This window comes from Falco peregrinus, chromosome 1 (genome assembly GCF_023634155.1).
Source record: "Falco peregrinus isolate bFalPer1 chromosome 1, bFalPer1.pri, whole genome shotgun sequence".
In the NCBI taxonomy this organism is placed as follows: domain Eukaryota; kingdom Metazoa; phylum Chordata; class Aves; order Falconiformes; family Falconidae; genus Falco; species Falco peregrinus.
The window spans coordinates 29,290,749-29,318,230 of NC_073721.1; the positions used below are offsets into that span (position 1 = coordinate 29,290,749).

The 27,482-nt window shown below is 42.0% G+C and overlaps 1 protein-coding gene across 1 annotated transcript; it reads left to right on the forward strand.

The window, feature by feature from the left end:
* The first annotated feature begins 1,939 nt into the window (after positions 1 to 1,939).
* Positions 1,940 to 27,431, forward strand: OGA (O-GlcNAcase). Its single transcript, XM_055790231.1, is given in 17 exon segments — positions 1,940 to 2,420; positions 2,422 to 2,506; positions 6,209 to 6,260; positions 6,571 to 6,668; positions 7,882 to 8,012; positions 8,693 to 8,864; positions 9,896 to 9,994; positions 10,169 to 10,453; positions 11,018 to 11,176; positions 12,415 to 13,025; positions 13,406 to 13,580; positions 17,158 to 17,243; positions 18,113 to 18,217; positions 19,800 to 19,885; positions 21,096 to 21,288; positions 24,223 to 24,382; positions 25,165 to 27,431. Coding segments are annotated over 17 exon segments (2,736 nt in total). The 5' UTR covers positions 1,940 to 2,318; the 3' UTR covers positions 25,302 to 27,431.
* The last annotated feature ends 51 nt before the right edge of the window (positions 27,432 to 27,482 follow it).

The following is a 27,482-nucleotide window of genomic DNA, read 5'->3' on the forward strand; positions in this document are numbered from 1 at the left end:
TCCAAAAGCTGCTGTAGCTTTTTCACACCTGTGCAGGGATCATTGCTGGTAGCAACTAGGAGTGTGTGTGGGTAGCCGGTCTCCTGGGGGTCAAAAAATAATCTCTGCTTAGCTCCCACCCTGGGACAGGCTCTTGGGGAAGGGGCTGAGGGCAGGGAAGACTGGATCACACACAACTCCAGGTGTGTCATCAGCTTGTTATGAGAAGTTGCTGCGTGAGGCAGGGCTTGGGACCAGCTGTCCTTTGTTAGGATGTGGTATTTAAGGATTGGTAACAGACCCAAAGTTGTTGGGTCTGTGCTGGGAATGGAGGTAAAAGCTGATGCGTGCTTGGAAAAGGGCAGCCTTGTGTTGTTGCAAGCCACCTCTTTCACAGCTTTCAGAGGGAAAAAGAATAACAGTTGTGTGGGAAAAACAGCTGAGCAGCTGGTTGAGGCAGCTGATACAGCCTTGGGCAGTGATTCACTCCAGCATCCCGAAAACAGCCTAGAAACACAAATGTCTTACAAAAGGATGAGATCCCACCACCAGGGAACTGTTACTGCAGGATTACTCTGGCACAATCAAAGCTGTGTGATGCCTGCATCAGGGTCCCTTAGCAGCCAACCGCCCAGCTCTGTGTACGTGTCGCTGTATGAGAGTACTGTGTGTTTTCCACCCAAATTCTGTGCGTTTCTCTGCTCTAACCCTCCAGTAAAGCCTTGCGCTGCATATCAACACAATTTTACTGTTTAGGGTAGCAGTACAACTGGTATTTTTGCTCTTTGAAAGCTTTAGATTGAATGTGATGGTAACTAGAGATGCTCCTTGGCCAGTGTCTCTGCTGCAGCATGCTGGGCATGAAATAGAGCCAGAAAAGCAGGTCTCTTGGGTTTCTTCTTGTCATGTCAAAATATCATCAGTGGAAATAAGCTCAAAGAGCAAGAAACAGGCTTCAAACATGCAAGGCAGGGTTTGGGGCAAGCACAGTGAGCTGGGTAGGGGTGCACAGTGTCCAAATCAGCAGGGGCTGTTTTTAATAGGAGTTTTTGTTCATTGTGTTAGCCTTTGGCTGAAGCACGATGTGGCTGCCGTGGTGCTTTCTCCAGCCCCCCTCGCAAGCTGGGGTTGCTGGCAGCTGCTTTGCTGGCAGGTTTCGCGTCGGCGGGTACCTGCTGTGGCCCCCCCCAGCGCTGGCTGGGTGGGCAGGATTACCACACCGGCCTCCGCACAGCCCTTGCGGGAGGGCTCCCTGCTCAGCCCCCTGGTCTCCAACCCGTGCTGCGGGCCTGTCGCTCCCACGCGGCTGGAGCTTCTCCCTGGAGCGACGCCATCTGACCTCAGGCTCCTTCTCCTGATTTGCGCAGCCGGCCCTTCAGCATCCTCATAGCCCCTTCCAGGCACGGAAACACCTGCAAGCGCAGCCGGGCTGCGCTGGGAGGCAGCGGCTGTAGGCATTTTTCCCCTCGCACCCCACCCGCGGCCCCCCTCCACGCTATGGCAGGGACACAGCCGCTCGGCCTCCCATCCTCGCGGGGCCCCGGCGCCACCGCGAGAAGTAGGCCACGGCTCAGGGGAACCCGCGCGGCCGCTAAGCCAGCAGCGGCACCTCCCCCCGCGCAGGCGCGCACCCTCCCGCCCGGATTGCGCGCGCTGTGCCCCGCCGCGCCTGCGCGGGGCCGAAGTAAACACTCCACTTCCCACCCGCCCGCCATCCCCCCCCCCCCCCCCCCCCCCCCCCCCCCGGCGCCGCTTCCCTACACAAAGGGCACAGCGCATGCGCGCCCCCCCACCCCGCACCTGCGTGCTGCCCTCCTGCCGCCTCCCCCCGCCCGCCGCGCCGCCCGCGCATGCGCCGCGCGCACCCGCTCGCTCTCTGCGCAGGCGCGCCGGGCAGCCGCGGCCTCGCCCCTCCCCCCGCCGGCCTCCTGAGCAGGCGCAGTGCGCGCCCTTCCGCGTCCCGCGCATGCGCCGCGAGCGCGCTCCCCCCTCCGCCCGCTCCCCGAGGTAACTCCCTCTCCTCAGTCCGTTGTTCCCGCTCGAGTGGCGCGGTCCCGGCAGTGCGGCGTGGGGGCCGATAGGCCGCGGCGGCCCGCGTCCTTCCTTCCCGTGGTGGCAGCAGCTTCCCTCCGCCTCCGCGGCGGTCCCGCTGCGCGGCTCCGAGCGGTGCGGACCGGTTGGGGCCGGTTCCCCGCGCAGGCGCAGGGCCCAGTAAACAGGAAGCGGCGGCAGCCCGGAGCGGCGGAGACAAAGGGCTTGTGGAGAGGGGAAAGGAGTGATTCGAATTGTCTCGGCTCGGCCCGGCCCAGCGAGCGGGGGTCCTGGCGGCGGGCGGTAGGATGGTGCAGAAGGAGGGGCAGGCGGCGCTGGAGGAGCCCCAGGGCAGCCCCAACCCGGCCGGGGTGCCCGGCGCTCCCTTAGAGCCGCCGGGCGCCGCCGCGGGGGCCGGTCCCGGCGGGTGAGGAGACCGACACCGAGACGGAGACCGCGCTGGGCTCCCGCCGCTTCCTCTGCGGCGTCGTCGAAGGTAAGAGCTCTCGGAGGGGGTGCCCCATATCCCTGGGAGACGGGAGGGATGGGGGGGGTCGGTATCCGCCAGAGGCCGCGGGGGCGCTGGTGCTGCAGTGTCTCCTGCCCCGGCCCGTTGTGACGGCCGGCGGGGGCCCCGCGCTGCCAGGAGGGTGCGCGGTTCTTGGCCGGGGCTCCCTCCGCTAGAGCGGGCTGGGGGCGGGGAGGAGCTGCGGCTCCCGGGCGGGGGCTTCTGCCCCTGGGGCTTCTGCTGGAAGCTGCTCGCTAGCAGGGAGCGCCCGTTGATGGCAGCTGTTCGGCGGGGCGAAGGCAGGCCTGGCACCCCCAGCGGGCCGAGGGTTCCTAACGGAGGCTGAGACAGTGCTGTGGCTCTCTTGCTAGTACGTGTCTAAAGGGGGAGGCAGGAGACGGAGAAAAGAGCTACTGTGCTATTATCCCAGCCGCACGTGCTCTTGCTGTGCGCCAGAGGCTCAGATTCGGTTTCCTGGGTAGGGAATAGGTGATTCCGTAGACATCTGTTCTGGAATTAATATTAAATTCTCCCTGTTCTCTGAAGGGTCGTAGCTTACTATTTTAATTGTTCTCTAGAGCAGTCCTCTTCTGTCTCTTGGTGTAGTTGTAGCATTAAATTGTTTCAGCTGTTGCAGAAGCTGCAGAATAAAGGGACTTCTTGCAATTTTCGGTAACTAAAAAAGTTATCTGTGTTTCTGGTGGGTCAGTTAAGGTAGATGGTTGAAAGCCAGCAATAAAAATGGTTTATTCCCAATAGTTGGTTTGGAATTGTTCTGAACTGCTGTAGACCGCTATTATTTCTGTACCTATAATGAATCTTCAGTAGGAGAACAAAATGATTAATAGATGGAATGGAGAGGGAAACAGGCTGTTTATCGAACTCAGTATCTGCATTTGTTTGTAGAATGCCTTTTGTCCTTTTCTTGATAAGACCGTTTGGCTTCTGCAAAACTGAGAAGTGCGCTAGGCCCACTTAATGCCTTTATTTTTTAGCACTTTACTAGGACTTAAATATAGTCAGCTTGCAGAGAGATAGATGAGAGAGATGTCTTTTTTATACTTTGTTAACAGACCTAGTTCCTTGAAGACAGATGCTAAATTGAAGGCTTTGGAGACAGATAACAGTGAACAGAAATACAGATTGTAGCAGCTTGTTTTCTTGTGTTCCTGCTGATACACCTTGACTGTGGATCACCTGTTCATCTAGGTTTCTGTCGGAACCACTGTGTATACCATAATCATTTTTCTTATCCTGTTAGTTACATTGTTGATTGCCTCCGCATGTATTTTGGTGCAGGTGTTCTTGACTGTATTGTGCATAAAACAAAGCAAGAAAATGGCTTCTGCCTAGTGAAGCATTAGTTAGCAGTTACCAGTTTAACATCAATATGCATTCAGGAGAAAAAGAATAGGGGAGTGTATAAAACAAACAAACAAACCAAAAAAACCTCACCACCACCAACAGAAAAACAGTTCTGTTGAATGAGGTAAACAGTAGTGGATGGAAACATCTGTCACCTTAGTGACTCAAAAGAATTATAGAGGTAAGAGAAAAAGAGGGATTAGCTTCAGAAATTTAGATAAATACTTAAACATAGTGCGGTGGTTGACACAGACTAGAGGTATGGTGAGATTAAAGCAATGAAACTGAGAGTTTGGATCTTGTAGAAAAGGGAGTGGGGAAATTGGCTGTGTTACTTCAAAAATACCGGGTGTGCACTCTTAAGAATGTGAAAAGCTTATGACAGGTATAAAATTCACTGTTTCAGGGAGTAATAAGGTCTGAGGCAAATACTGGATGGCAAGCTTTGGTGCTCTGCTTCCAGCGTATCCTGGCTTTTAGTGATGGAGAGCATGGTAACTGAGATGAGGTATTTAGCATGATCTGTTGACTTTGTAATAACCTGACACATATTCTTGAGGGAGTAATACAAAAGGGGTCGATTTTTAGTTAGAAAGATCCAAGAATTGTCATCAGCTGGTGACATTAGTAATCTAAGAAATGTGGTGACAGATGGAAAAGTATCTCTTCGGATTAGCATGTTCTCTTCAGTCTTATTTAATTAGGTTTTGTTATCTGATTTTATTTATTTTTTTATTAGTAGGCCCCTGTTGTGCTTTAGACTAGTAGGTCTGCAACAGCAGTATCACAGGTCACAAGTAAAGCAAAAGTGTTCTGAACGAGCTGTGAGACATAGGTGGGGTGCTCATTAGGCATCACAGTATTTCATTCCTTTTGTGGATTCTTGAGCTTCCTCGGGGCAACATCAGTCAGAATTAGGGAACTCTAGTGAAAATGAGAAATTTGTTCTGGGTGAAATAAACTGGGAGGTTTTCATGCCTTGCACCTGCTCTCTTGTTTGTTCCTCTGTTTAACTGTCCTCTGTCACTTGGCAGTTTGTGAGGAGTAGTAGTTACTCAGCTTTGCCACTTCGTGGTGCCAGTTAGTCTAAGATCATTTTTTGAGAGACTTAATTCCTAAAACTTGAGCGTTTTTTAAGCTACTTAAAAGCACGTTGTTCTCTTAACAGGTATCTGAAATACCTGTTATTATATAGAGAACTGTTCCGTTGCATCAGTTTTGAGCTTTGAAAGGTTGTAGGAGGGTGGTTTTGACCTCTGTGAAACCACATGTTTACCGATTTACAGTGGTGAATAGCTCTGGAAATAAAGATTCTGTTTACCTCTTGAACTGAGTTCAGTGGGGACTTGTGAGCTTTGTGTATATCATTCATTACTGAGTGGCCGTGTTGTTTGAAAATAAGAGCTTACTAAATTTCAGTGTTATTTCAGTCTCTGGTCTTTGCACAGACTGCCGAGTTGAAGCTTTGTTTTGAAGTGTCCACTTGCGGTTGAACTGTTTGCACATAGGTCTAAGTGAATTTCCTTGACTAAGAGTGCATTGAGAGTGCTTTTAAAGTATTACGTTTCTAGAATGGAAGGATTAGATTTAAAACCAGAAGCAGTTATAATTTCCATACAATTTCATGACTTTCAATATGTGCTATTATAAAATTACTTGTGTAGATGCTTTCATACAATTATTCAAAGACATAGTCTTAGCTTCTAAAAATGTGGGAATTGTAAGGTATCAACTTGCAAGTTCATTTTGACAAGGAGCCTACTGAACTGAGTAAGAGGAATTAAATCCTTATCATTTTGTTACTCGCTTGTACATACTTTTTTTTAAATTATACAGCATCTACCTCAGTATGTATTTATGTACTCCCTGCGTGTATTTAGCATTCTAATCTGTACCACTGGTTAAGCATTTTTGAGCTGGTAAATATTTTCAGGTGTCTTCAGAGTTCACATTACAATCAAATCTGTTTTGTAGGTCTGGAGTGATAGTTTAATTAGGTTATGACTGTTCAGTCTGCTCTTCTAATAATGCTGACTTGACTTGTCAAGGGCATATTCTCAGGAATACAGTTTGGATTCTGAAAACTAATTGCTTCAGTGGCCAAAAATATAAGACCTTAGATCATAAGAAACTAAATGAATTTTAATTGCACGTGCTTTTATCAGTTTAGATCACTCTCCTAATGCTTTATAACTACATTTTGTTTTTCCTTTGATAAACTTTTTGATGAATGTAACAGAAGAGGAAGAAAACGGTGGGTTGTGATCTAAAGTTTCATAGAGCAGGCATAATCTAACTGGATAATTTTAATCTTGTTTCCCATAGGATTTTATGGAAGACCTTGGGTCATGGAGCAGAGAAAAGAACTTTTTAGAAGGCAAGTCATGCTTCCTCTTACTGCAGCACATTCCATTGCTATATAATCACAATCTTCCACTTAAGCCTGGAAAGAAATATTGTTCTAACCTAGAGCAACTTTTTGCCTAGTATCTATACTTTTGAGGACTCATCCTCACTTTTCCATCTTGCCTAAACCAAATTTGCCCAGTATCACTTGTGCATAAAGTTATTGTCTTAATAGCATAACACAATGTTCAATGAAGAAAATAAATTGGATCAGGTAGAATGCAGAATTCCTGAATTGGAAGGCTATTCTCCCAATGAAGGCTTTTTTCTTACGTTTATAGACTTCAGAAGTGGGGACTGAATACATACCTGTATGCTCCAAAGGATGACTATAAGCACAGGATGTTCTGGCGAGAAATGTACTCTGTGGAGGAAGCGGGTAATTGCCTTTATTTCCCCTCTGTGTTTTCTATAAATAGTCTTGAATGAATTGGTCATTGCTACATATGCTTGTGTGTATTTGATTGCAGTAGCCATTTTCAAAGGTGAGTGGAGAGCTGTTCTTAATACACTGCAGATGTATTTAGTGGAGCTTTGGTACAAGCATGGATTTACCTCTTTTAACTATACTTTGCAGATGATTTCTAAAACGGCTTTTAAGGCTTTGTCTTACAAGATTTACTTTTTTCCAGGGAAAGGTTGCTCAGAATTATTCCTCTGGCTTTTGAACATCTGGGCCATATTTTGCAGTAGAAATTATTTGTTTGAGTAAAGAAAAAAGATTGATGAGTGAATAGCATGCCCTTTTATATGATTCATTAAGTGCTTGTCTCAGTGAAGAGAGTACCATTCAGAAAAGCAGCTCCTGACAAGTCAAAACATAAAAGACCTGTTCGAGCTGGTGTGAGGCTTTTTATTCACCTCTGGCATTTATGGGATCTGCGGTGTTTTATTAGTCTGTGGGGATTGTTTTCCTTGGATGAGGGGGAAGAAAGTCATACTCGCTTGAAATTAAATAATCCTTCTTGGAGGCCGCTTTGAGTCACTGCAGAAAGATAATCTAAAGGATACTGTAAGATAATTGTCAGTAACAACAAAGATTGTTAAATATTCTAAAAATAAATCTCTTTATTCATTGTATAGAAGATAGATTTCAAGTTTGTTTTAAAGTCTAAAGCAACTACTTCTACACGGTGATGTAAAAAAAACAACCCTTTTTCATGTGCCCCGAGCTTCAGTCATTAATAGTATGTGAATTAGTGTCATGCAGGGTGATAATACTACATTGAATTGTCCGTTAGTATGTATGACAAAAGTGGAAAAAGTAAGTAATAATTCTAGAATTGTTGATGTGCATACTGTAAAAACAGACTACATCCACATTTGTCTCGCAACATTGAGATAAAGATAACTTAAAAACCTTTAAAAATCTGTAACATGGAAAATAATGCAAGGACAGTTGTTATATTCATTTTGGCATAATTTCTGAGAACTCTTCCAAATAATATGATGCTCTTTGCTGTGTTAGTTTTAAGAAATTCCAGCAAATTATTTTTTTATTATGGTAGAAGAGGCATCTGTATTTAATTTACTTATAATCATGTCTGAGATTTTTTTAACTGTTGACTCCATCTGAAATATTTGATTTCCAGAGCAGCTAATGACTCTAATATCAGCTGCACGAGAACATGAAATAGAGTTCATCTATGCAATCTCACCTGGACTTGACATAACTTTCTCCAATCCTAAAGAGGTATCCACATTGAAACGCAAGCTGGACCAAGTAAGTGTGACACAGTCTTGCCACAGTTGCAGTGCTACTTACCTTGAAAACTTGAGTACCCTGCTCACTCTTGGAGCTTTTCACTAGCTTCTTTAATGTTTTCAGCACTAGTGTTAGTTTGGATGCCTCTGAACAATTCCAATGGATGTGTTCAGATTGCATTGCAGAAGTGACCAATGATCATCTAGATGTAAAAACAAAGTCTTGTGTTGGATTCTGAAGGCTATTCTTGGGAGCTTGTCTTCAGGGTATTTTAGGGCCTTGAAGTCAAGATGCATTTCTAAAGCAAGAGCTCTTATCCACAATAAACGCCTTCAGAAGCAGACCTGACACACACATCTTTTTTGTTCTCCTGATTGACTCCTCTCCCTTTCCCAAAAGCTGTTACAGAGTTAGCCTTTTTCCAGCTGTCTGTCCAGTGAGATCAGCTTTGGATTGTTAAAACTGGAACAGATTGCAGGTCTTCATAGGTCTAATCTTTGAGAGAAGCAGAGCAGTGGGTCAAAGATAGGCATTTATTGTGAATAGATATCAGTCTGTCTTGCCTTCTCTACCTTCTCTCCCTGACTCCTGTAGTTTTTCCTTTAGAATAGATTAGATGTAAAAATTCTGTGGTTTGATTTAAAATAAAAGAGAAAAAGAAAGAAAAATAAATATTTTGCTTTTGTGTCTTGTTTTAGGTTTCCCAGTTTGGGTGCAGATCTTTTGCACTGCTGTTTGATGATATTGATCACAATATGTGTGCAGCAGACAAAGAAGTTTTCAGTTCCTTTGCTCATGCGCAAGTCTCAATCACAAATGAAATTTATCAGTATCTAGGAGAACCAGACACATTCCTTTTCTGTCCTACAGGTAAAATGAGATGAATCTCTTAGTTCAGCCATAAAAGAGGGGTACTGTTATCTTACTGCCTGAAACGCTGGTTTAATATTTAATCACTGCTTTAAGGAGTGAGTATTTTGGGATTGTTTGAAGAAATTGACTTATAAAGAAATGTTCAAGTAATTGAAGTACATGCCGAGTTTTTGCCAAATCTATGCATCTCTGAAAGGCTTAATGCCAAACAAAGAAGGTAGCTTGATAGACTACTTCAAGAAGATTGAACTGAAAATTAGGTTAAAGGAAGATTTCTATTTGACTTGTACCAAAATCTTTTTGCTTCTTGATCTGACTGGCTGTTAGTTTCTTAGAATTTTCTTAAAGTAGAGGTACAGCACAGTCTGTGCTCACTTCTGTCATTGGTACTTGTTTTTAATAGGATTACCCAGTTCCACTAGTTGCTGAGTTGTTTTGTTTATTTATTAAAGAATAAGATTACTTGCATTTGGGTCCAGTGCTTGTTTCAAATTGTGAGCTTCCTTTAATAGGTACAAGAATATTATAAGGGGGGGAGAATCACTGTGTTCAGAGGTGTGGATTGTTGTGAGGAAAATTCAATTCAGTAGCAAAGTTATGATCTTTATTACCTTACGTTGTAGTAATTTGGTTCTGTTGCAGACCTCCTTTTTAACTTTACAGAGACATACGTTCCAGTGTTAATATTTTTAGGTATTTGCACTTCATGATTAATCTTAGGGTTTCTAGTTCTCTTGCATATTGTCTGCTGTAACCTGCCCTTCCGTTTATGGACTTCGTTAGTTTTTTCCTAATGTTGACATTTGAGCAATTTTAAATAAATTCTTTTCCTTTCTGATCTTTATATTAAGTATCATTCATAATGTCCTTTTTACTTATACTTCAGACTTTGGGGCCTTTCTTGATTAATTTTATAGGTGTTTTTCTTCTCAAATGGTAGCATTCTCTCAAAGTGCTCATGGGACAGTTGGGTCTGTTGTCACATGTGTGCATCCTTTTACTAACAGTGACAATCTTTTCCTGCACAGAGTACTGTGGAACTTTCTGTTACCCAAATGTTGCCCAGTCGCCGTATTTACGGACTGTAGGAGAAAAGCTGCTCCCTGGCATCGAAGTGTTATGGACAGGTAAAAACTGTTTGGTTTGGCATTTGTTTGGTGGTTTGTTTTTTTTCTAATTCATTGCTGGTGTTAAAAAAAAAAAATTCTCACAAGCATTTAATAAAATAAACTGTCTAACTATATGGGGGTTGAATCTTCAAGTATATGCAAAACCCTCTGATTATCCTGTTTCCCTCCTAGGTCCGAAAGTTGTATCCAAAGACATTCCAGTAGAGTCCATTGAAGAAGTTTCTAAGATCATCAGGAGAGCGCCAGTTATCTGGGATAACATTCATGCTAATGATTATGATCAAAAGAGGCTTTTTCTTGGGCCTTACAAGGGGCGGTCAACTGAGCTCATACCTCGACTAAAGGGAGTTCTGACCAATCCAAACTGTGAATTTGAAGCCAATTATGTGGCTATTCACACACTTGCAACCTGGTACAAGTCTAACATGAATGGAGTAAGAAAAGATGTGGTGATGAGTAAGTATATGTAACTGCTTGCTAGTATCTATGCTTAACGATGCAAGTAATACTGATACTTTTTTGATGATTCTAGCCTTTCCTTGCCAACTTTTTCTTTTTAAGATCACCTGGCATTTTCTACCCATAAGTAAATAACAGTTCCCTGAAAGATAATGAGCCTTTAATTGTTCTACTGTTTTTTGGGAAGTATCTGTAGCACATGCTATCAGAGAATCTTAGTCTTGAGAGGTATCTGTGGTTGTATAAAAAGCACTCTCAGCAAGCCATTTTAATGGTCACATTTGACATAAGTGTCCTTGGATTTGATCTCATTGGAATACGAGCAGTTCAGATCAAAAGAGAAACTCTGAAGGCCAGAATGTCTAGGTTTTGCATACTGTTTCTGTGTTGAACATTAATGGTCACTGCAGTTTTCCATTTTGTCTAATTAGGATGTAACGCTTTGTCCTCTTTTGTGAAGTAAGGTTGTTAGAGAGTTCTTGAATGCCTTGTCTAACATAGCTTTTTTTTTTAATTTTAAATGAAACTTGCGTGATAACTTTTTCAAATTTGTCTCTGTAGCTGATACTGAAGACAGTACAGTTTCTATCCAGATTAAATTGGAAAATGAGGGGAGTGATGAAGATATTGAAACAGATGTTCTCTACAGCCCACAGATGGCCCTGAAGCTGGCCTTAACTGAATGGTTGCAAGAATTTGGGGTACCTCAGCAATACAGCAGTGAGTCTGATTTGGTATCGCTCTGGGGTTGGTAGAAAAATGGGGTTAAATGTTCAGTAGTAGCATTTAAATTAAAGCTATTTTACAGAACCTGGCAATTTGTATACTTTTCAGTTGGGAACATTTTCTGCATTCGTAACTGAGGAAACCTTAATAAGGAAGAATGCTTGACATTCTGCAGCGTGCCTGACCGATCAGTAGAAGCAACCTTTGATGTATAACTCTTTGACACTTCTGATACAAGACGGGGAAACATTCTGGATCTTGCTAGTCCCAGTTGTTACTAGACTTCCACGGGACCTGAGAGAATAGGAAGAACAGTTTTTGTTTTGAAATGGGTGTTAGATTATCATAAACATTAGTTCTGGCCCAGAAGAGTCCATGTATTTCCAGTTGTTCTAAAATGGCTTTATTTTTCTGAGTTTCTGTCTACAGAAACCAGATGGGTTCCTTCCAGCATTGTACACCTTTCTTGTAGCAATAGGAGCTTGGGATCTGAGGTAAAGTCTGTGTTTTTTTCCCACATGTGGGTTTCAGATGGTCACAGTGCCCTTCTGATAACTGGCGGGGTAATGGAAGAACCCCTTCTCCCAACTCTGCTCTGGTGCAGTTATCCTTTTGAACTGCTGTAGGGTTTTGGATCTTTCTAAAACTCAACTGCAGCAAAAATGGCAGTTGAATTAAGGTGTCGTGTTCCTCCGTTTTCACAGAATAGTTCAGATTGGAAGGGACCTCTTGAGATCTCCTGGTCTAACCACCTTGCTTGAGCAGGTTGCCCAAGACCATGCCCAGTCAGGTTTTGAACGTCACTGTTTTCCCTAGGTTCAAGACATTTTTGCAATTGACATATTTAAGCACAATTCCTTTTATTTTGAAGTGTGCTTTATATCCAAATACAGCTTTTAACAAGTTGATCAATGCAGAGGTGAGAAAAGTTGTCTTTGAGAGCTTTTTATTTTGATGGCATAGTTAGAAATGCTGCTGGAAGCACATAAATATTAGCTAATTTTCCTAACTTTTTCTCCATCCTATCCTTGCTTACCAAGTATGTGGAGGGGAATCTTGCAAAAAAACAGTCAGTAGTTAGTATTACAATGACTGAACAGGCAAAGCACCAAAAGGAAGCTGTGCTGATCGGATGCCATGGCAGCAGGATCATCCATGATTTGCAGAAGTTGCTAATTTGAGTGTTAGCCGGCAGATATTGAAAACTCTAAACTTGTTTCTTCTGTTCTCAGGTAGGCAAGTGGCCCACAGTGGTGCTAAAACTACTGTAGGGGATGTTGGGCCTCTGGTGGCACCATCCTCTTTAAATGCAGCGACTGTGGTTACCACAGTTTACCAAGAACCCATCATGAGTCAGGGGGCGGCACTGAGCAGCGAGTCACCAGCCTTGGTAAAGGAGGAAGAGAAGAAGCAATCTGATGAGGAGCCGATGGACATGGTGGTGGAAAAACAAGATGACGCAGACAAGAATGCTAATCAGATCCTGGCAGATATTACTGAAGCCAAGATGGCAGAGGAGTTGAAGCCCATGGATACTGATAAGGAGAGCATAGCTGAATCAAAGTCCCCTGAGATGTCTATGCAGGAAGACTCTGGTAGTGACATTGCCCCTATGCAGACTGATGAGCAAATTAATAAAGAACAGTTTGTGCCTGGGCCAAATGAAAAGCCTCTCTACACAGTAGAACCAGTGACTTTAGAGGACTTGCAGCTTCTTGCTGACTTGTTTTACTTGCCTTATGAACACGGGCCCAAAGGTGCACAGATGCTGAGAGAATTCCAGTGGCTCAGAGCAAATAGCAGTGTTGTCAGTGTTAATTGCAAAGGAAAGGATGCTGAAAAAGTGAGTGTGAATCTTGTCTGTCTCCTTTTAAATCGAAATCCTGAGCAGTGTTTTCTGTGATAGGCTGATGCTCAGCTTCCTAGGATCAGAAGGGTAGCGTATAACTAACCACAGGTCACAGCAATTTTTATTCCTCCAGTGGAATCTACTGTTTTAAGCCCTGTAGTGCCATTTAGCTGTGAAGGCAGTCTGGTGTATGTATTTGACCAGTGACCCCTGTACTAGCCTCAGTTCTAACAGCTATCTGTGTCATGTGTAGTGTGGTAGTCCATGCTAATAAAATGTAGTAATGAACTGTATAGTCTTCCCCCATATTTTGAGTACCTCTTCTCCTTAGAAGGTAGTGTTTGATCTTCTGGATCTTTTGCCTCCGTTCATAGATAGAAGAGTGGCGTAACCGAGCAGCCAAGTTTGAAGAGATGTGCAGCTTGGTGATGGGGATGTTCACTCGCCTCTCCAATTGTGCCAACAGGACAATCCTTTATGACATGTACTCCTACGTCTGGGATATCAAGAGTATTATGTCAATGGTGAAATCTTTTGTGCAATGGTTAGGTAGGTGCATCGGGAGCCATTATAATCCCAGATAGTGTGTATATATATATTTTATTTTTTTTTAAATTAGCCCACGGGGAAAACAGAGTATTAGGCAAATGCGTTTTCTTGGATATGGGGTCTGTTTTGACCCTGTTTTAAAGGTTTTCCTGTCTCGCTATTGGAAGCAATGCCTGCTGTGAATTTGCTTTGGTATTAAAGTGAAGTCTGCTGGATGCTTAAGGTTGGAGACCTTGATTTTCTTCTTGGGCTAATGAAACTTGAATCTCATCTGACACGTAAGTGTTGACTTTAACTTACTCTTGACTGAATGCACACTGGACTATGCCATGTAACTCCTTGGATTACCCTGCTGTATGATTGGAAATGACACTACGAAATGTGACCACATCAGCCATCTGCTGCTTGCTCTGTCTTGATAACGTTATTGCTGTCTTCAACAGAACAATTGCAGAAGCGACCTTTCAATGGGCCTAGCCAAGAGGAAGCCGATCCTCCTAGCCCTGTGCGCATGCGAGCTTTAGCATAAGGCTATTCTGGTGCAAAATAATTTCCTTTAAACACTTTCCAAATTGTGATTATTTTTTTTTTTGTTATTGTTAATTTTATTTTTGGGGAATGGCTGGAAATTGTGGAACTCTAGACAGATTTAGTCTGAGACTTAAACTGATCTTGAAACAGTGTTTTCTTTTTTTTTTTTTTTTTTTTTTTTTTTAAGTGTGGTTTTTTTTTGGTTTGGTTTTTGTTTGGTTTTGTTTTTTTCCCTGAAAGATTTTGGGGGGGGTCCTAAGTTGGCAGATAGCACCAGCATGGCCTGGGTAATTCTAGTGACTTCATTTCACTTTCAGGTTTCAATCCAACTGTAAGGAATATGCTGTGGACTTGCTTGACATACACAGCAGACAGCAAAGCTGATGGTCTCACGTCACACTTTTTGTAGTTGTCACAAACCTCCCAGTGGTTAACCATTACACCACCTTGGTCTGGTCCTAGTGTTTGGATTGTCCTTATATGATATTCTTAAACACTGCCAGGTTTAAGCAGAGACAGAGAAGACCTGTTAAGTCATCAAGTCAGTCCATGCTCAACAACTTCCTCTCTTTTGTGCTTATTAAATACCCGATCCCTATACGTATGGTTGATAAAGAAGAGCTTTTAGGACTGCCTTCTGCAAAGTACAGAGAACACTAGCTTGGGAGGAAACCTCAACAGCATTGCAGTATGTTAACATCTCTGCTTAATGCTGTTCAAAAGCTTTAGTTTGTGCATTTTTAAGATCAGCATAACACAACTCCCCCAACTTTACTATTCTTGCTGTATGCTGACCTTTAGCTAGAAAGAATGTTCTCTTTATGATAACTTTCAGTTAATCTGTTTTAAAACTCCAGGCCAAAGCTCTATAAAAAGAACAGTGACTCTTGTACTCCCTAAACACTGAGGGTCCAACTTAGGACTGCTTTTCAGAATTATCTGAATCACCTACTGATTTCAGCTGAAATTGTCTTCAGTTTCCAATGCCCCTGTAAAGTTGGGTTCAAGTCTTTAAATGCGTCAAGTATTTGGAATAGTTCATATTGGAAGCCAACTCTGTAAGTAGCTCTGTTAATCTTGGCACTGTTGTGTTCCAGTACTTAAACTGGTATTAGGTAGTTAAAAAATTAATTCTAAGAGTTCTTCAAATGTACAGTTTAATATTCATGCTAGCAGTGCTTCTGTGAGAGGGTTGTTTTTGTCTTCAGCTTGTGTTTTTATCACTAGTGTAATTACATACAAAGCAAAGGTCTTTGTTAAGATACATTATTATGTAAAGCTAAGTACGTTAAAAATCCAAACAAATTAGTTTTCACAATGGTGTGCTCAATGGTCCACTGAATGTTCACTTTCTTCACCTCTCCTCCCAAGTCCAGCTAGCATTCAGTCCCTTAAATTAGTGTGGCTGTACAGTACTATGGATTACTAATGACTTCTATTATCTTCTTCCCCATTGTGTACAGATGGGAGAATCCTCAGCACAAGTTTCTACTGCTATTGGATGGACAGCGCCAGATGTTCACAGCGCGTCGTCATTAATTAATTAAAATGGAAAGGTTTTGTCTGTGAGGCAGCTCAGATAGATTAGATGTGCAATAGACATGAACTGAAGTCACATTTGCGCAGCGACTAAGGCATTAACTATGTTTTTCATTTATACAGCTCTTCATTCACGCAGCTCTTTACTGTAATAATTGGAAGTGCTAGTTAAGTTGTAGTCTCAAAGGACAGACAGATACTGTCTTCCAAGTTATTGACTAAATCTCCTTGTGAAGGATGTCATTTTATGTGAGAATTCTAAAATGTGGGAGTAAGACAAATACAAATTCTAATGCTTGAATTGTTCCTGAAATTTACCATAATCAGTATTTAACATATATTCCTAAACTTTCATAAATGTCAGACTTGGCACACTTTGGGACTCTCTGACTAGCACAACATACTTGTCTGTACTGATCTGAGACTGTTACTTGAACAGGAGGTAGATTGCTGTCCACAAAAGGAAGAGTATTTGCGCTGCTCATCTTGTCAGAAGACTAGGCAGGTAGTTGAAATCTCCACTCCAGATACCACTTTTTTTTCTTTTTTTTTTTCCTCCCCTTCAGAGTTGTCTTATGGTAGTTGGTGAAGGCTGTGGTACCTTGCTGGCAGAACAGTATTAAAAGTCAAACAGCTAATGGAAGTTTCTTTTCTAAAGCAAATGTAAACTAAAGCTGAGCACGTTAATGGGCCTGCTGTGGCTGGCTGATCAGCAGGGACCCTGGTGCATCTGATATGCTTGAGAAGGAAAAAAAAGCAAGATCCTGAAAAGCAAGGCTAGTATTATCTGTGGCCAACAGGGGGTACTAGTTTAAATTGTGAGTTAATTCCAGTTAGCACTGCTTAGCTTTTTAACGTGCCAGCGGCATTGTGAAGGTACAGCCTGGGATTATGTGACTGTGTAGTCTCTTTACAAGAATATTGTATCATACAGCTGTCCTGGCTGCCTGAACTGTTAAAGACTGTTTGCATATAATGCCAGTCCTAGTTTTCTGACAAGATTAGAAACAACCATTACTAAAATGTGACTTCAGAAAGGTCCATTTTTTTTAAGGGGCTGTGATAATGGCATTTGTTTGATCTAAAATTTATGACATGAGCTATTGAGCCACATAGCTTCCAAAATGTCATCTTTTCACAGATGAAATAAACATTTCTGCCACAAATATTTAAAAAAAAATATGTACAAAATGTTTCAGAAGCTTACATAATTGTGCATGGCACCATTCTTGTGCCTTCTGGCCTAGAATGATGTGTGTTAGCTGAATCAGCTCATGTGTTCTTACAAGAGTCTGTTATAGGTAATAAAAAAATTTGGAAAACTGCAATTAGTGTGCAAGCATGAAATCTTTGTAAATCATATATTATTACAGCCTCCCCCCAAGCCCTGGATTCTAGCTCAGTTAGAGAGCTTTTTCCACAAGTGTGTATTAGCTTTTTGGACATGTTAGACACCCAGGAAATCCCCCTTCTCGTAACATTCTCCGCTTGGATCTGATCTCAACAGGGTGTCGTAGTCAATCTTCAGCACAGTTCTTAAGTGGAGACCAAGAACCCTGGGCCTTTAGAGGTGGTCTAGCAGGAGAGTTCCAGGTATCAATATGACTTCACAACTGAATGACATTTTCTTTGTTTTATGAGAAACCTTTTGTTGCACATCAGAAGTCTGGAAGGATTGGTCTGCCGAAGGCTTTCTGGTCCAAAGCCCACTAGCCTTACAGCTTGGTTTAAAATAATTTTCCTCCCCTTTCTACAGTAATTTCTCAAGGAGATGCTGCCTGTCCCACGCGCATGCGAAGCGCAGCGGCTTTAGTTGTACATTTCACATTGTTTCTTTGCAGGTCGCACAGCATTTTTTTATCTGCGCCCGCAATTGCACAATGCGCGCATGCTTGTTTGCCGATGGGAATTCCATGAGCAAAAGGGATAGTAATCCAAATTTTGATTCCTCTCTAAATAAAGCTGTAATGTGCTTTGTTGAAAAGACTTCAATTGGCAAATAGTCTTAAATCACTGTTTATACCATGTTCAGATTTGTTCATGGATTTTTCAGGCACTATACTTTTCCCCCCTCACAGGTGCTCTGCGCGCAGCAAATTGAATCAGCGCATTGCTTTTGGGATAAAGCGTCTCCTCTGGCCAGTTAACCCTCTTCAGACCAAACCTTTCCTCCTGACATTCTATGTTCTTATACAGAGACAGTGTAGATATGATTGGTTAAAAGTATTTTAAAGCAGATAAGATTAACAGACTCTTAATGTGCTGTTTCAATTGCATATTTTAAAATACCAATTGGATATTTTCTATTCAAATAAGGTCTTTGCATTTGTAAAGCATACCAACCCCATCTTCTTCTGGGGTGCCTGCAAGTAGCAAATGTTAATTTGGGAGTCTGCAGTGCACACCCAAGAGTGATTGGTTTTGTTGTTCATACAGTCATATTAAATATTTTGTTTTCACAGCGTTTACTGCCTATTGATGGGGCAAATGACCTGTTTTTTCAACCACCTCCATTAACACCCACTTCCAAAGTGTACACCATACGACCCTACTTTCCTAAAGATGAGGTAACTGCTTTTGACACTGGTCGCTGTTGTTAGTGATGTGTTTCCTTTTGTGGCAACACTGGTTACTGCTGAGTCCCTTCATCCCCTAAAGAAACAGATGTCCCAGTATCTTGCACAAGGCACAAATGCAAGGTCACAGGAGAATGGAGGTTAATTGACTTGCCTGTGGTTCAACAACTTGCTGTGCTGCAGTACATGTACACCCACGTCTTGATTCCCAGTCTCCCACTTCACCACCTTTTTAAATCTGAGTGCCTTCCCTGTTTCGGAAAGGCAACTCAAAAGTTTTTAGCAGCTGGTGGAGGAATTCCTGCAGTGGGGACACATGCAATGGGTTAACCTTAGAGGGGTGGATATGTGTGTACCTGTTCACTCAGTAACTACTGTGGTAAATGCTGGTATTTTCAGAGCAGTGTAGGCAGAAGATTGATACTGAATCTCAAATGGTAGCTGCAACACGTGATGGTACTTAGCTATTTTTATCATTTTAGTGATAGTTGTAAACTTCTTGGTCTGATTTTGAAAGAATTGTCAAATCTTTCTTTGATTTGTCTGCTTTGGAGCATTTGATACTTTAAAACCAGGAATTTTGTATTAATTACTATTGATTAGATCTTCCTTCTGCTGAACAGATGTGTAGTGCAGTTTTATTCCTATTAGCAAGAAGAATACTTGAAGCAGATGTATCAAGCAGTAGTTATTTAACACCCTTTATGGATGCAGTTTAAACAATGTAAGGATGAAGGTAGCTTGAACTTTTGCATTTGCGGCTACATTGAGATGAACATGTTTCTTTTGAAACATAAGTATTTAGGTTGAGTTTGCAGCAGCTCAAATAAATCCTGCCTTTGAAGCCTGTCAGGCAGGGCTAGCACATGGAGACAGGTCCTTTACTTGCTACTTTTAGGCTAGCTCTGTTCTGTGCTGTTCTCACGAGTAGTAATGTAGCCTTTTCCATACCGTAGTGCAGGACTGTACCTAAGCTGTTTGTTCCTCTGTAGGCAATGGAATTGATATTTTTAAGCCACCTAAGCAATTGGTTATGCAGCTAAATGTGCCATCATAAAGAGTTTATTCTGGGGAGGAGTTCCCTTTTTAGGAAAGGACGCTGGAGCAGACCTGTGCAATGCAAAGCCTTGTTGAGAAGTGTGAAGTTTCTAAAGTAAAGTGTGGCTGATACAATTTTGCTCTTTAAAGACATTCAGCTGAAAGCCTTTTAACAGGGGGAAAGCCAGGGTGTGTCTGTTTTTCACAGTGGTGAAATTGTTGCACTGGAACATTGGAGGTTTTGAAAGGGACTTTGTAGCAAGGGTATTGATCAGGATTACCTTGTGCTGTTAAAACGTGAAGGAGATTGTCCACCAGCCTTTCCTTCCCAGACATTCAACTTAACCACAATGGTTTTGATGGGCAACTTTGTTAGTTTTGGTGAATGGGAAAAGGTAGATCCTTTCTTATTGGTGGGTACTCTTGTTCTGTGTAACTAGTTTACAGTGGAGCTGTTCATGAAATCTCTTTAAAACAAAGTTGTTAGTGTTTGAATGTGACTGATTACTTGAAATCATCTCTTCTCTCCTCTTAGGCATCTGTATATAAAATCTGCAGAGAAATGTATGCTGATGGAGCTGATCAGCCCTTCCATAGTTTACCAGATTTGATTGGAGACAAGTAAGTATTAGGAATGAATGACCTACAGAGGTGGTCCTAGGAGATGGAGTCTTGATGCTGTATTTAATTTGAATCTTTAAAAGTGTGCGTGTGGGAAGAATGCAAAGAAAATTTGATTAAAAAAAAACCAAACCAACAAACTCCTGTGCAGGCTCTCAGAAGACGGGGGTTTTGTTTCTGAAAGATACTGTTGACAGTTATGTCTCAGTTCGTGCTGTGGCCACCTGCTGTGAGCTGTTAGAGAAAAAGACTTGGCTGAAATCTCTATATGATGAAGCCTGTGCATCATGGTATCCTATTATTTCAGATTTTGTGAAAGTGTGTCATGAGAGTGTCCATAGTTACCCTCTGGTGGTTGGTTTTTTTCCAACCTAGTGTTCTTCAGATAATTGAAATTTTTTTGAGGACCAATCTCCCAGCTGACTGCCTTGAGTTTTTTCTGGAATACATGTTACAGATTACCTGTACCAACTTTTAAAAAGAATAAGCAATGGCAGGTCAGATTAAGTTTTTTAAAAAAATAATCATTAAATCTGAGCTGTAAAATGAGCTACGTAGTAAGGGGGGGTTGGGTTTGGATTTTTTTTTTGGTCTAGAGTGTTTAATATAGATAGAATTTCATAAAGAGGCTGCTCTGTGAGTGACAGGAAGGTAGTTAAAAAAGGATGTGTAACTGCTATCAAAAAATAACCAAAAGAGAAGGCAGAAGAACAAGAAGGTAATGGCAGCAGAGAAACTGAGGGTGAAAGGCGAAGGAGTTTTGTGTCTCCGGTGGGTCAGAAGAGCAGTGTGTATGGAATTAAATTCTGGGATCCTGAGGTGCAGATGTGGCTCATAGCTGAGTTTTGACAGTTGATCAGTCTGTTAATTAATGCTTTGTAAGAACTAATTCTAAGATTGGAGGACTGTCACTTCTTTGGTCTAGAGCAGGGGTCCTCTAACTACAGCCCGTAGGCTGGATACAGCCCTCCAGGGTTCTCAATCCAGCCCCCCGTATTTACAGACCCCCTCGCCGCCCCCCCTCGCCAGGGGCTGGGGGGGAAACCAAGCAGCCGCGGATGACTTTGACTTCCTGCCACTTAATCCGCGCGCCAGCCCCCTGTTTAAAAAGTTTGAGGACCCCTTGTCTAGAGTCTCCTCCAGAGTACCTGAAGAGCATACTTGTTCAAAGTGACCTTCTTTTGACTGAATTTAGAACTTCTTTCTGCAGGTTAGTAGGAGGTCTGCTCACCCTCAGCCTGGATTACTGCTTCGTCTTAGAAGATGAGGATGGCATATGTGGCTATGCTTTGGGAACGGTTGATGTGACTCCTTTCATTAAAAAATGCAAAATGTCTTGGATCCCTTTCATGCAAGAAAAATACACTAAACCAAATAGTGACAAGGAGCTGTCTGAGGCAGAGGTTTGTATAACCCACAAGATCAGGATTGTATGCTGAACTCTTTCTTTCCAAAGCAGGACCTTGTATTTCTTTTACATTTTGAGCTGCCATCTAATTCAGCTTTCGTACCTTTCTGAAGTCTTTTATGAGCATGGTATCTGACATCTTAGAAGGTGATAGTAAAATTGTTCACTGCCAGTCACGATACAGCTGTGTGTTGCTAATATATCCATGAGGTGTGCTTTAGTAGTAATCAATACAATAAATGTAAGCCACCTTAATCTAGAGAAAGTTATGGTTTGAAAATGAAGGATTGCTTCTGCTCTGTTCTTCTGTAAAATGAGAGGCTAGTTTCCCCGTGCTGTGGGTAAGGCCCTGATAGTCACATCAGTTTAAGTATGGAGAACAAGTGAAAGAGCATTTGGTTTTGATGTCAAGATCTATGAGCTATTTGTGGATCATGACAACCGTAAATGGTGCAAAATGATATCTCACCTTTAGTAAGTGCTAAAAATCAGTATTTTGAATTGGTTTTGGAAGAAACCAGAAAACTATGTCACTGAACTGTCAGAAATAGTGAAAAAATTCTAGCTGATGCATTCTTGTCAAGGAAAGAAACGTGCTTAATACTAAGAGGTGCTGATCCGCACCTGCATGTGGAAGGAGCTGTGGACAAAGCTGTAGTAGAGGCAGGCCCAGAAACACCACTACTTAGCCTTTTTCTTCCCCTTTCAAGAGGGAAAGAATACTTTCCTGAAAGTATTCTCCCGCAGGTTGCCTGAATACAAAGGCTGATTTCAGACTGGTGGGCCTCCTAAGGGAATCCCCAGCTGCTAAGGGCAGAGCAAAAAAAGGTGTATATGGCAGCGTGCCCTTGCTTTATTTGGCTAGGACTTAAAGGAGGTCCTGGCTCTTGAGAGCACAGGCCTTCCCACAAGCAAAGCAAAGCTTCCTGGACTAGAAGGTGTCTTAATAGCTCCACTATTGCTATTGAAATGGAGCTAATTCTGCAGTCTGTTGATATATATGACTTGATTCTTCTACATTTACACAATGCTGTGCTTTCAACTGTGTATGTAAATTCAGATTTTGAAACAAAGCTAATGCATATAAAGGTATCGGAAATTAAACATGGCAAAGTTGTAGTAGGTACAGTAAGGGAAGAAGGGGCCTTGATTTTCCAGGAGTTTAAAGCCAAACTTCAGAGAGAATGCAGGAGGTACTTTGAGCTGATAAACTAGCTTTTCTGTTGAGCTGTTTAAGAACATCTTTTGCTGTTGGTACATCACCCCAGGATTTCTGCTGCTGGTGCACTGTCTCAGAACAAATCTGATTCTTGAGACTATGGGCTTGAGGGATGTCCCTGGGAGGGAGTACAGAGGAGCTCTTTGTACTTTGCTATTGAGATAGTCACTGTGGGATTTTATCCATTTAGCCTTTTGACACCACAAAGGAATGTAGAAAATGCTCAGTAGTTGCTTAGAAGCTGTTGTTACTGAAGATCATTTATGGGAAAGTTTTCTCAATAGAATTGATTTGGTTTCCTTTACAGGCTTCTTACCTCTTGATCATCTCAGACTACGCTTTGGTTGAAAAGCTCCCTTTCTGTATTTTTTAGATCATTTGTTTCAAATTGTTGACTTCTAATACGGTTCAGTTCTTCTCTAGTTTACTTAAATACATCTTGAGCCCCAAACTTCATGGGATAAATAAAATCTTCTGTTTCATAAAAGACAAATCCAATCTGCTGACTTACATCTACTGTTGTGAGCTTGTCTTGCAGTTTTGTCTAGGTTCCTGTCAGGAAAGTTTTATTTGGTATCGGCTTTTTATGAAAATAATTAGTAATAATGATTAGTCATTATTAGTATCCTCTCTAACTGCTTCTTAGCCCCACCTGTGCCCTACTCCTTGATAACCTGTTTTACCTCTTCTAGAATTTAGCTGTTTCTTCCAACTAGAGATCACCTTTGCCTTGATGCTTGAAGCCAGCATGGCTAGCTTTGAATGCTTTCCATGGGATTGTGCCTGTTACAGCTGTGATAAAGAAAAGCCCGGAGGAGCAGGCATGGTTCTGAACCTGAAGTAGTTCCACAAGTTTGAAGTAGTCACTTTGAACAGAGACCTTCCCTGCAAGAGTTTGAGAGATGGCAGTTCAGAGATTAGAGGGGATTACATTTACACTCGACCTAGGGGAAAAAAAAAAACAACCAATGTGTATTGCAAATGTTATGGTTCCTTGTGCAATGAAGTCCTTGTCTGGGTTATGACAGCTATGTGGCTTGCTTACTTGAGCCAGTGCTCCCTAAAAGTTTTAAAATTCAGTAAGCAGCAGGGGAATTACTTGACTATATATTCAGATTTGGCTTTGTCTGCTTATGCATTACTCCACTTGATTATTCCATTCCTATGAGTTGTATGAAGTTAACATCTGATGTCACATTCACAAAGACCTTCCTGGGTGATTGCAAGTTATCAACAAGGCTTATTTCAAGCCAGAGACAAATTTGTCTTTGTTGGGGCAAGTAGTCTGAGATAACTGCATGGAAATGAGAGGTGTTTCTAGGCTGCTATGAACCAAAGAATACATGTGGAAGGTTAGAACACTTAAAAGCTAAAACAGCCCATGTAAAATGCAAAGAAAAGGAATATCTGTGTACAAACTGTTGGGTTTGGGTTGGATTTTGGTTTTTCTCACTGGAAGTGAGTCACTGTCAAGCCATGCAAGGAGTCTTGCATTCCTCCTCTGACAGTCTTCAGAAGCTTCTGTAGCCTGCCTTTTTATCTGAAGTACAGAGAGTAGTTCAGCAGGTAAGGAACAAAGTGGCCATCAGAGGTGTACTTGAAAAGCATGCTGATTTGGAGGTACACTCTGTGAGCAAAGCAGCTTCCCTTAATACAGATAAATGAAAAGCTGGATGAAGATGAAATGTCTGTTTCTCATATTCTTTTCAGAAAATAATGCTAAGCTTTCATGAAGAGCAAGAAGTATTGCCAGAATCATTCCTTGCCAACTTCCCATCATTGATAAAGATTGATATCCACAAAAAAGTGACAGATCCAAGCGTGGCCAAAAGTATGATGGCCTGCCTGCTCTCTTCTCTAAAGGCTAATGGTAAGCTTCTTGCACTCAGAATTCCTTGTTTCCTAACTACATGTTGGTTCTAGGATGCAAGGGAAACTTGGGATGGTTATATTAACATGCTGTATTTGCATGTCAGCCTGAGGTATTAGATTCCTGACATAGCTGGCACTCTAGATTTAGGTAAGCAATTATAAATATAAACATTTCTGATAGCTAACTTCTGCTGCTGTCTTTGATAAAAGGTAGCTTTTCACTTAAGCCATTACCCTGCAAATTAGAAAATAGGAGGAACTGAGGGAGCAATTTGGCAATGAGAGCACACATTTTTACATCTTGAACAATGCACAAATAGTTATATTTCCCCTGCTGGCATTGGTAATGATACTTTTTCTTATGTGTGGCAGTGTGTGCTGGTGGGTAATTACCAAAACCTTCAATATGGGGAAGTACTTGGCTGTCTGCCTTACTGTGCACCTGAGGTTCACAGTTCCTTTGCGTGATTTGGTGCCCTCTTCTAGCGCTGTTTTCTGAGCCAACATCAGTTTCAGGATGGCTTTATGTGAAATAAAAGGTGTGCAGAGGGTTTGTTCAGACTGACAAGATGTCTGCAATGTGCAGTCTCTTTAGGGGATGGTCAGCTATGTTGCCATAAATCTGGTCTCTTTTAGGTACTGTGTGCCATATGGAATTTGGATCAGTGATTTCATTGGGTTTAAATGTTAAAATAGATGGAACTCTAGTAATATTTGATGTCTGTGCTTTTTAAAGTAACTCTTCTCCTACAGTATTTTGTTTCTTTCTTCCTTCTTCAGGCTCCCGTGGGGCTTTTTGTGAAGTGAGACCAGATGATAAAAGAATCCTGGAATTTTACAGCAAGCTGGGTTGTTTTGAAATTGCTAAAATGGAAGGATTTCCAAAGGATGTTGTTATCCTTGGAAGAAGCCTGTGAAGTGCTTGACAGTGAACTGTTCCAGTACTGTAGTCCCTTAACAGCTGGGCAGGTAGTGGTGGGGATCTTCATATGGTCTAGCTGCACAAAGCCAGCAATCACCCAGCTTGGTAGAAGGGGCTATGCGAAAATCACCCATCACACATTCAGACTGTAACTTGTTGGAAGAGGACAATGCTGCTGAAAACACTGTTTTAACAAAGAGAAACCTTGTCCTCTCCTGGTCCTGTGTGAAGTGCCAAGGAATCTTGCATGGGCTATAGCTTCTCAGAGGAATCCCTCTCAATTGGTGCTGTGGTTGACGACAGTTCTCTGCATTCACCTGTCAACAAAAAGTGGTCTCTGGCAGAAGTATCTATAAAGATGCAGGTTTTTTCTCTGTCATAGAGCAGGATGTGCAACTGGAAGTTGCAGAAATGGGAGGGATTGCTTGTGTCAATCAGCAAATTTAAAGATAAGTAGCTACAGTTCTATTTTTGACTATCTTTATGCTTGTTGATAAAGCAATGACCCATTGTCACTTCTAATGACCATTGGTTCAAGCTTTGTGCTTTGTTAGGGACAAATGTGCAGTGGTCTGTGGCAGAAGTCACTTAATGACAAACTTGTAAATTCGGTGTATATAAACTTAGCCGTATGCTGACTAACTTTTTGTTTACCAGTTTTTGTAACTTTTTCTTTTGAGAAGTGACATGGTATAGGTCCAAGATGGCACTTTTGAATAACCTAAAACCGCAATGGAGAATGAATCTGTCCTCAGCACTGACCATTCTTACTGTGCCTCGTATCCAGGGCTAGAAACTGACCATCTTGGGTAAGGGGAGCAGATCCCAAATGATCCTTCCTTCTACAGCAGTTCATCGCTGCTTGTGGTTACCATTCTCCTGGGGCTGAAACAGCAATTCACGGGGTGGTCTGCTGAACCTGTTCATTTTGGTAACATTCGCATGGGATTATGGCTGAAAGATCGTGAGAGGGAGAGAGCTGGCCCCACAGCTGGGATTTGTCCTTGGAACAGTCACCATGTTTCAAAGCGTGTTCGTACTTGTTTGATTAAATCAGGGTCTTCAAGTCCTGCACATTTGTATCAAATAACTTTTCTATAAGAAATGCCACAATAAGCACATTTTTACACATTATTTAAATGGTTAGCTACTTTTAAATGTTCCAAGGGTTTAATGTTTTTACCCAGGACTAACATGTTTGGCTATGGGATGGAATCAGTGCAGTATGGGATCTGGTAGTGAGGTAGTTGCATCATTTATGAAATTGGTATTTCACAGAAGTCCCAGTGTCCCAGTTACATAATTGGCCAATGGTATATACCTTGCAGTACCTTGCTGTTTTCACCTACAGCCATCAGCTGTCTTTATCTTCCTTTTTAATTTTCCTGCTTTTTTTTACGTGGTGTGCAAAGGAAGTTCAGTTCCTTTTACAAGCCTCTGGCTGCACAGAAGTTGTTACACAACCTAGAAATGGCATTAAGACTGCGACCTGTAAGGAGATGCTGTTTGGCCTTCTGGTGCAGTGACATGCAGGATGTTTGGTTTGGTTTGGTTTTGTTTTTTTTTTCCTTTGCAGAATGTGAACAATTTTTTAATGCGGTAGCGAAGTATTTAAGTTGAAACAAGTTCATTTCATTTTTAGAGAGAGGTACGGGGTTGTGCTATGGGATTCCATGTAAGTCAGAGCTGAATGCCACTAGTTTTTATACAGCTTTGAGTGCATGTTGAGTAGATGATACCTTGGTTTATCAGGTTGGGGGCGTTTTGTTTCTTCATGGATACCAGAGTCAACTTACTTTTATCTGGATGCGTAACATTACAGCATAGGATACTTGTGGCCTTATTTCTTGGCTTTTAAGGAGTTGCCACATTTTCTCTTCCTATGACTTTGTTATTATTATAGAAGTTAATGTATAAGCCTATGGAATGTCAGGCCAATACCATCATTCTAGGATTGTAAAGTGATACGTTGACATATCTTTCATGGTTATGAATTTTCATTAAGGTTGGAATGCCACTTTCATTAATCTGTTTTTAGATCAACAGTATCTGTAGCAGAAAAAAACGACCTGTAAAACTGTATTTGAAGACCATGCGAGAAATAGAATAAAAATCGAGAAGTGAATGTAAATGAGAAATGTGTTTTGTGTGTGAGGTTTCAGAATCAGAAGTGGTT